General features: G+C 39.6%; 1 protein-coding gene across 1 annotated transcript; it reads right to left on the bottom strand.

Moving 5' to 3' along the window:
- Positions 1-2,273: 2,273 nt before the first annotated feature.
- LOC310964975 (uncharacterized protein) lies at positions 2,274-9,532 on the bottom strand. The gene is made up of 4 exons (XM_083938320.1): positions 9,406-9,532; positions 6,996-7,421; positions 5,753-5,868; positions 2,274-3,763 (listed from the first exon to the last, which is right to left on the bottom strand). The coding sequence occupies exons 1-4, from the start codon at positions 9,485-9,487 to the stop codon at positions 3,062-3,064; spliced, it is 1,326 nt and encodes a 441-aa protein (XP_083794446.1). The 5' UTR covers positions 9,488-9,532; the 3' UTR covers positions 2,274-3,061.
- Between the last annotated feature and the right edge of the window lie 385 nt (positions 9,533-9,917).

Below are 9,917 nucleotides of genomic sequence, written 5' to 3'. Positions count from 1 at the left end.
CATCAGAGGCCTTGTAGAATGCAGCGAGTAAGTTAATATGTGTGCCAGGTTAGGTCATTTGCAGGGATTTTCTGATTTTGGTGGAGGGATACCACGTCTGTCTAGCACGCCGCCATTACCGGAAGCCCCTGTAAACAATTTTTTTCCAATATTTTTGAAAAAAAATGGCAATATACAGTAGATATGGGTTTATAGTTACTAAAACATGGATCATCTGCTTTAAGCAGAGGTATAAGTTTGGCAACTATTAAATCCTCAGGCAAAATGCCAGTTTTCAAAGACAGAGAAAATATATACAGTACACAAGTGGTTGTAAAACTGTCTCTTTCACCTGTTTGACAAGGGATAGAGAAATATTGTCATGACCAGTTGAGGACGATTTTAATTCCTCAATTATGTCAATTATTCCTTGGATATCAGGAGGCTTAAAATATGAGATAATAGGATCACTAGCTGGAATAAAGTCCAAAGGATTACAGGCCAGGCAGATATTTTGTTAGCCAAATCATATCCAACATTAACAAAAAAAGCCATTCAAGTTTTTAGCTATATCACATGAGTTGTTAAGAGAATTACCATCCAAAAAGACTGAAGGAAACTTGGGGGATCGTTTTTTCTCTTTGCAGCAATTGATTTATTACTTTCCAAGTCGTTTTAATATCCTTCGCACATCTCTTAAATCCATCACAGAAATATTTCTTTTTTGCAGATCTGATGGAATAAGTAGATTTATTTCTATAAGATTTATAAACACTATGGGTAAGAGGAGAAGGATTTTAGACATATTTCTATACAATTTATTATTTTTCCTCAGCAGCTAAAGTAAATCCATTGTAAACCAAGGTTTATTGAGTCTTGTCTATTTTGTTTTGGAAGAATCACCAATTGGAAAACATTCATTGAAACTAGAATTTATAACTTTCATAAACTTTTGACATGCAGAATTGACATTCTTTCTTTATACAAATCATCCCATGAAATACTGGCAAGCATATCTTTAAATTTGCAAACATTTGACTTGTTCATATTTTTTACTTTATTGGCTTTAATTAAAGAATAGTGGAATATAGGAAAATGAGCTGACAAATCTGAGAACAAGACCCCAGATTTGATTCCTTCGGTCAAAGAATTTGTAAAAATGTTATCAATTTAAGTTGTTAAAATTTCATTAACTTGTGTAGACTTATGAATGAGAGGAAAAAAATAACTAGAATAAAGAATATTAAGAAAATCCCCACAAAGGTATCTGTTTTATGCATTTAAGAGACTCATATTGAAATCTCCTAAAATATAACAACATCTTTCCTCCCTATTGATCAAGTCAAGATAACTGGACAGACTTTCATTAAGATCTCTGATAATTCCATCAGCAGAGCGATAAATTACTCAATAATAAAATTACAATAACATTCCTTCCACCAGAGACACCAGAGAGCTGAACAAAGACTGATTCCACCTCAACCTTTTCAGACTTCAGAGAAAGATCAGTCCTAATTTTAAATTTATAATCATCATGAATAAACAGACACACTCCACCTCCGATCCTATTCTCTGACACAGTGGACTGCATTGTATTTGGGTAATTTAAATATTTCACTAGATGCCTGTTAGCCATGTTTCTGATAAAGCAATAACAGAAATGTCATGTTTGAGTGAGGCTAAATAATGAATGAAATTATCATAGTTTCTTGAAAGACTTCCTATATTCAGGTGGAATGTAGAAAATGAATTAGGAGGCAAAGAAATCCATATATCATTGAGCTGAATTTTATTATAATAGCAACAGAGGTAAGAGGTGAAAAGAAATGCTGGTCTGGGTCAACATCCAAATTGTAGGAGTCAGTTTGAGAGGGATCAAAAAGCTTAAAGAGTTGTCCTTCAAAATCAGATGTGTTCTTAACCATGGTGTGTGTAAGTGATAATGTGATGTAGATGAGATATGAAGTAGTCAAGGTACATACATGACTAGTGATGGAGACAAACAAGCCACATTCTGAGCATTGGCCCTGCTGATGTGGTGGGTTTTGGAAAGGTAGATGGACATTAAGTCTGTCATATTTTAAATATGCAATTTCACTTCTCTAACAAGCTGCTTTCATTTCGGGGAGTAGTTCTTTCCTTCTTTGCCAAACAGCCTCAGAAAAATCTTCTGAGCCCTTTAAGTTTTTTGCTTTATCCAAAACAGCAAGTTCGTCCTTCATCCACAGAAATCTGACCATGGTGGGTCGGCCTTTCTGATGATGACATTGGCTTCCCAGTCCTATAAACCCAGTCGAACTCCATTTTTATATGGTCCAGTTGTAGTTTTCCACTGAATAGCTTTCTCACTTTTTCTTAGAATTTGGACACCTTTTCTCTCTCAAATTCTTTGACACAATCTACAGCAATATTGTGACATCTTGACTGGCCCTCAAGATGTTCGGTCTTGTCAGAGATTGAGATCAAGCTTTTGCAAACTGTCCAAAACAGTTCTTGTGTCACTACAGTCGATGGTCCAAGTTTTACATTACGTTTTAAAGTCATCAAATTCCTTTTGAGTCATTTCAAGACCCATCACCTCATCAATCCTCCTGTTTGAAGAGTCAACAATGATCTGCACACAAGTTTTGAAGCTTTTTTCCTGTTGCTCAAACAAAGTTTTATAGAAATCCTTTTGTTGGTCTAACAATTCACGTACTTGAGCCATGGTTGCATATTCCTCTGTGGTGTTGTTTGAAGCTTAAAGAGGCATGGTTTGGTCCTAGTAGCCCCGGAATTCAGTAGAAAGATGCCTAAAAAACCTCCAAAGATACTAGTGGTGTCCACAATTTTTAATTTTTTGTTGGATAGAAAATCAGACCACAGGTGCAGAGCGATTTCAGAGCACAAACAGTCAGACGATCCTCGCTCACAGAGGCATTTCTTAGCCTGCATCTAGAAATATCCATAATAACGTCCATGCTTTAAACGACAAAGTCACTGTTGGTCAGCCCTCAATATGGAGAGAAGCTCAAAATATCACAAATATCTCTATCAGGGCATGGAGAGAAGGGAAACAGCTGGCTATGACTCTGAATAATGTTCACAGGGATGCAGAGTGAACACGTTGGTGGGATTTAAGGCTATCACTCCGAGAAAAGGTTTTCCCACATTGTTCACACTCATACGGTTTCTCTCCAGTGTGAGTGTTTTGGTGGGATTTAAGGCTACCACTCTGAGAAAAGGTTTTCCCACATTGTTCACACCAAAACGGTTTTTCTCCAGTGTGAATGCGTTGATGTGTTTTCAGGTTATGTCGAAGAGAAAAGGTTTTTCCACATTGTTTACAATTGTATGGCTTCTCTCCACTGTGAATGCTTTTATGGGCTCTAAGACTACGCCTGTGAGAAAAGGTTTTCCCACATTGTTCGCAGCTGTATGGTTTCTCTCCAGTGTGCACACGTTGGTGAGATTTAAGCTCACTGCCCCGGGAAAAAGTTTTTCCACATTGGTCACACCAGTGTGGTTTCTCTCCAGTGTGAATGCGTCGATGAATCTTTAGGTGACCTGGTTCATTGAATGCTATGCCACATTGATCACAGCTGTAAGGTTTCTCTCCAGTGTGAATGCGTTGGTGTTTTTTTAGGACACCCTTGTCAGAGAAAGCTTTCCCACATTGTTCACAGCTGTATGGTTTCTCCCCAGTGTGAACTCTCTCATGAATCTTTAAATGACTCGGTGATGGGAAGGACTTGTCACAGTGCTGACAGCTGTGAAATCTGAGTGCCTTTCTTCTTCTCTGTTTCTATAGCAACAAACAGACAAACAGAGAGGAAGTTAGTGAGATGCCATGGGGAAGAGAGCTATCATAAAAAATATTTAGATCATGTCTGTTGAACATAAACCTGTGTTCTAGTTTGACTAATGCATTAGCACCTTTGTCCACAGAGGGGCCTGGTGGTGGCAGAGGTCTCTGATCCCTACAGAACCCCCTTGACATTTATTAAAGACAGCATGAGGAGGATTTGTCCTTGTGGTTTATAGGCAAAATACTCAAAGATGGCCCCTCCTCCCCAAATCTGATTTGTCACGTCTTGCCTATAGTCGACTGATTGTCAAATCAAGGTTTTTTTTTCTTTTTCTTTGGGGGACCCTCTGATCCAGGGTGGTGAGTGGCTCATGCTGGTGAGTCAGACAGAGGGTTACTGAGAGATTTGATTTCTGATAGGAAACTGTAGAACTGTAGTTTCACTTTCATGTGTCAGACTGTGTCCGACTGAACGTCTATAATGAAAAACAACAAAATGGGCAAATATTCAAATAAAATGATGCTGATGATTAAAAAGTAGCAGCCTGTTGTATATCAGGTGAACAGATAGATTTAAAACCCAGCCAAGATGCGCTCTGACAGCAGCATGTACCTTCCTGACGATAGTATAACTTGGTCTAAGATGGGGAGGGGGTTATTCCCACACAGTAAGGAGATAGATTAAAAGCAAATGGGTTATTTGCACATATTTAGCAACAGTACTTATTAATAGGCTTATATTTATACCCAAATAGGCTATTTATCATGGTTTATTGGGAGAAACCAAGCATCTATATGTAAGATCAGACATTCAGCACCCCCAGAGCCAGAATAATCCATTGTTTCATAACCACATTTTGCGACGATTCGACTGTGTCGAATCAAGCTCCTTGAATCGAAGCGTCGACTATTCAGGGTCACTCCAATGAGCTCCTTAATGGGCAGAGTGTCTTTGACCAGTGTTGTGGTTTGTCTCTCTACAATAATGTGAGTTTGAAGTGAAACAGAACTGATAATCAATCCAAGTGCTGTATCTTCATTATGTCCATAATACTCTATTGCAAATCAGGTAACCAATTCAAGTGCACTATACACTGAATCATATTAATGATATGTTGAATTGTGTGGATATAACTTTTTAAAAGTAAAAAGTGAACATAATTCAGATTTAAAAGCAGCAAAAAGGTGGTATATTTGTTTGTTTTAAAGAGAATAGGCAAGAGATGATTTTAAATAGAAGCAGTAAAATACAGTGCACTCAGAGTCTGCCTGCTGTTTGTGTATATGCACCAACGGCAGCTCGGAGTATCAGCCTTCTTGGAGACCCTGAATAGAGTCCTGCATTTGGCTCCAGTAGGGGATCTGAAGTATGAATGTAGGTATGAATCTGTAGTTCTGATGGGACACCCACATGGGCAATGATGGAGATACTTGGAGAGGCGTGATTGGGAGAAACAGCCTCTACGCCTGAGTGGTCGTTTGTTATTAGACTTCTGTGCTGATCATGGATTGTCTATAACTAACGTTCACCACGTTCAATCAAAGGATGCTCATAAGTGTGCATGGTACTGAAGGTTGATGATTGACAAGGTTATTGCATCGTCTGAGGCCGCATGTTTTGAACGCTCGGGTGAAGAGAGGGGCAGAGCTGGATGTAGGTTGGATGTCAGTGTTTCCTCTAGGATTTATATCAGCACCAGGGGAAAGGGTTTTGTTGTACCACCATGAGAGTGAGTCCACACATGCTGGGCCACCGCTACACACAATCTGCAGCGGCTGTTTCATTCCAAATGGAGAGGTCGTGGAGCTACATGGTTTTGCCATCAGTTTAAGAGGGTATGTAGAATGTTACACACAGGATCTCTGAATAATAACTTCTGGATTTGATTTGGAAGACCCGAGGTAACATTCAATGGATTTTTAAGAAAATATTTATTAAAAATAAATGTAGAATGTTTCTTCACTGTCTGACTCTTGGTCACTGACCTGAACATCGGTGGGATCAGAGGACGAGCCTGCTGCAGCTCTTCTGGGGACGGTGTTTCTCCACTGCTGCAGCTTCTTCTTGTCCTCCTCCATTCTGCTCTTGTAGTAGTCCTGCTCTAAAAGCACACAGAGATATTCAGTCACAGATGTCTCTTCTTGTTTCACTCTCATCCACCAAGTGCTGAGAATATGGTGGATGTTAGAATGAAAACAGCTGCAGCTCTTATCTAAGGAACGCTGCAGTGTACACTTCCTCCAGCCAACAAGGTCACACTGAACTCAGAAGACTGTCTCAGTAAAAGTACTAATACCACACTGTGAAAACCCTGTGTCTCAGTAAAAGTACTAATACCACACTGTGAAAAGACTGTGTCTCAGTAGAAGTACTAATACCACACTGTGAAAAGACTGTCTCAGTAAAAGTACTAATACCACACTGAAAACACTGTGTCTCAGTAAAAGTACTAATACCACACTGTGAAAACACTGTGTCTCAGTAAAAGTACTACAACCACACTGAAAACACTGTGTCTCAGTAAAAGTACTAATACCAAACTGAAAAGACTGTGGCACATTCAAAGTACTAATACTACACTGTGAAGACTGTGTCTCAGTAAAAGTACTAATACCACACTGTGAAAAGACTGTGTCTCAGTAAAAGTACTAATACCACACTGTGAAAAGACTGTGTCTCAGTAAAAGTACTAATACCACACGGTGAAGACTGTGTCTCAGTAAAAGTACTAATACCACACTGTGAAAAGACTGTGTCTCAGTAAAAGTACTAATACCACACGGTGAAGACTGTGTCTCAGTAAAAGTACTAATACCACACTGTGAAAAGACTAACAGTAAGAGTGGTAAAGAAAGAATGGAAGGCAGATCCTTCTGCTCGACTTCAAACTTTCCTCTTTGATAAAGTTTATAATTAGGGCTGGCTCAGGTTTTTTTTGGTCCAGACTTTAGTTCTGCTGCTATAGGCCAAATCTGCTGAGGGACTTCCTTTCTGTTACTCATCACTTTGACTTTGATGAAATTAAAAGGACTGATGACGAACAGCTGAACATGTCTTAAAGACTGTAGCTAAATGCTTTCTCCCCTGTTTGAATAATTTGGTGTCTTTTCAGATGTCTTTTGTGGCCAAATTGTTCCCCACAATTAGATTAGGAAAACTTTTTTTTTTTATCGAGCACTATATCTTAAATCAAGACAGCAAATTCATCTTTACTCATAGAGTTTAAACCTGATTGAGGTTCTCTGGTCTGTTTGCAATCATCACTGTCATCAGTCTCAGGTTCAGAAGAGTCTCCAGTCTTGTCATCAGTATCTGATCTTAAATATGTATCTGGATCAGAGTTTCTGGCTGGTTCTGGTCCTCCACAGTCCTCTTCATCAGCTTCTATTTTTATCTGTACAGTTTGTCTTGGATGAAGCTGTGAGGACTGAGGTTTCTCTTCATCATATTCACTCTTCACAGAGACTGGAGTGAATGAGATCTTGATATCAGCCTCCTCCATTCCCTGAAGCTGCTCTCCCTCCTGACTGATCCAGAGTTCCTCCTGTTCCTCTTTAATGTGTGGGGGCTCTGGGTCCTCCTGGTCCAGACTGGAGCTGCACTCCTGTAGATGTTCTTCACCAACAATCACTTTCTGGACATCTGAAGGTAAAGCTGAAAACAAAAACAAACGGCCATTAATGTGATATTAACAATACAGTTCTTTGCTAATTAGAAAAATAAACGCTTTATTGATTTCCAGGTGTGAATTTGTACACAAGGGACATGGCTGAAAATCAAGAGTGGATGTGATTAGTGATTTTCAGGCCCTCAGATGGCACTGCATTAAAAAGTATTCTGTAGTGGACAGCCCTGCATGGGCTCAGGAACACTTCTAAACAACATTGTTTTGTGGACACTGTTTGTTACTGCATAGGGCTGGGCGATATACCAGCAGTAAGAGTTATATTGGTATATTTAGAAAAAAAAGAGATATGAGGGGTGGCCAGTAGAACAGGGGTTAGAGTGGTCGCCCCACGTTTGGAGGCTGAGGGTCCTCAAGCCAGCGGCCGTGGGTTTGACTTTTGACTTTGCTGCATGTCTCCCCCTCTCTCTCTTGCCCCGTGTCCTGTCTGTCCTATACGGTAAAGGCTTGGAAAACTGCCAAAAAATAGCTTAATTTAAAAAAGAGATATGAAATTAAGACAATATTGCTATACCAGTATATTATATCTTATCTTGATGTTGCCTTGCGAGCGCTATTTCATAAGGCCGCTGCTGCCCTCCGAGCACTCCGAGCCTACAACCGATGTTATTTGGAGGTATTTTGGATTTAGGATTCAAGAGGAACAGCAAAGCGACGTGATTTTGCAAAGAGTGCATGAAAAAGGTAACAACAACAAATCTCTTCAGCCACCTGCAGCAGACCCACCGACTGCTGTATAAAGAGAGTGTGCTACGTGGTGCTGCTGCGGCCCAAGGCTCGCAGTCGCAGAATGTCTCTCTCCCGAAGGTAAGCTTCTTGAAAGCGTCATTATTCATTGTTGTGCCTTATGACCATAAAAGTAAGAAGTGGCGCGACATAACTACGGCGGTGGCATACCATGTTGCCAAGGACATGGTCCCTATAGCCTTGGTCGAGAAAAAGGGTTTCATCAATATGTTAAAAGCAATTGACCCACGGTACTAATTACCCAGCCATAATCATTTTGCTAGAGAGAGAGCAGAACTTTCAAGCTACTTGCGGTCAGTTAGGACTGTGAGTGATCCTCCTAAATGGTGGAGGGAATATGATAGAATACTATTGAAAAAAATGACCATTTCTGCACATTAATATTCATAAACAATAGACAAAGCACGATAATACCAAAAAAAGTGTGTCTTATGTGTCCACTTTAGCTGTAAACTGGATATTGGTTTGGAGTCACTGGGTCACATGACATCGAAGCTATTAAAACAAAAGATAATTTCTATATATTAATATTCATAAAAAAGAGACAAATCACTAAAATAGTAATACTAAAAAAGGTGGTGGTTTTTATGTGTCCACTTTAATAATACAATGTGATACTGATTTGGAGTCACTGGGTCACATGACATTAAAAGCTATTGAAAAAAAAATTCTGCATATTAATATTCCTAAAAAAATATGAAGCGCTAAAAGTGGTGTCTTATTTTATCAGTTTAGATATATCATTTAATACAGGTTTGGGCTCACTGGGTCAAATGACATGAAAACTAAGAAAAAAATGCGATTATTTTGTGTTCATATATTTATGTGAAGTAATTTAATGACGGTCCCTATATCAGTTTCCAGCGATTCATCGCGAGGCCCTGCGGTCGTTCTCCTGCAGTCCGCACTGGGCAAACTGCGGCTAACGCTGACAAAGCCTCGGTATGATCGCGACTGGAACCGGGGTGAATATCCGTCCAATATCCAACTTCAAACTGACTTCCCCGCGGTCTGGTTTTGCTCCTCTCATCCATAAAGACATCAAGTCATTAACAGTAAAGACTCTGAATGAATCCTGGAGGATCAATACAAATCCTCTGAGAAACTTCAGGAGCTAGCTACGGCTAACAGGCTGCTTGAGTGTGAATGTTGTAGTAGCTAACGTTAGCTTAGCATCATTAGCAAAGCAGTAGAACGAAAACAAACCTCCTCGCAGCTTCGTTTCCGGTTTTATAACCACCTCCAGCTGTTTCCGGTGTCGGTCCATCTCTGATGAACAAACAAACATCGGTTTTTCTGCCGTTATTTGGATTCAACTAACGGCTTCTCTCCGCTCACTGCTCCCGATGTTTAGGTCGGGAAATATCCAACGTCACTTTCGGGGATGACTGTCAAAATAAAAGTCTCCTTATTCTTATGCAATGGCGTACTGATGCCCTCTCCAGTTTGTTATAAACTGTCGTTTTAACAGCTGTTTATATTTAGTTCTAAAGTCCAATGCTGTCCAGATATTCCATGAGTTTCTTTATCTTAGTCCAGTCATCCAGGCGAAATAAAGATGCTTTAGTAAGGCCTCTGAAACTCAAAAGCTAAAGACATTGTTACTCTGGATGATGTTGTGTTGTCCTCCAGCACCACAGTAAGGAATCTGGATGTTATTTTTGATCAGGATATGTCATTCGATTCTCACATAAAATTTACGACAAGGACTGTATATT

The sequence above is a fragment of the Echiichthys vipera genome, assembly GCF_963691815.1.
Source record: "Echiichthys vipera genome assembly, chromosome: 23".
Lineage (NCBI taxonomy): Eukaryota > Metazoa > Chordata > Actinopteri > Perciformes > Trachinidae > Echiichthys > Echiichthys vipera.
This window is presented reverse-complemented; position numbering and strand designations above follow the sequence as displayed.

What these genes read in the sequence shown, in the direction of transcription:
- LOC310964975 (XM_083938320.1), bottom strand. Translation starts at nt 9,487, where the DNA reads ATGTTTGTTTGTTCATCAGAGATGGACCGACACCGGAAACAGCTGGAG. An exon ending in GGAAACGAAGCTGCGAGGAG is followed by an intron (nt 7,422 to 9,405) that starts GTTTGTTTTCGT and finishes TTTTGTTTTCAG; the next exon opens with CTTTACCTTCAGATGTCCAG. An exon ending in GACCAGAGAACCTCAATCAG is followed by an intron (nt 5,869 to 6,995) that starts GTTTAAACTCTA and finishes GTGTGCTTTTAG; the next exon opens with AGCAGGACTACTACAAGAGC.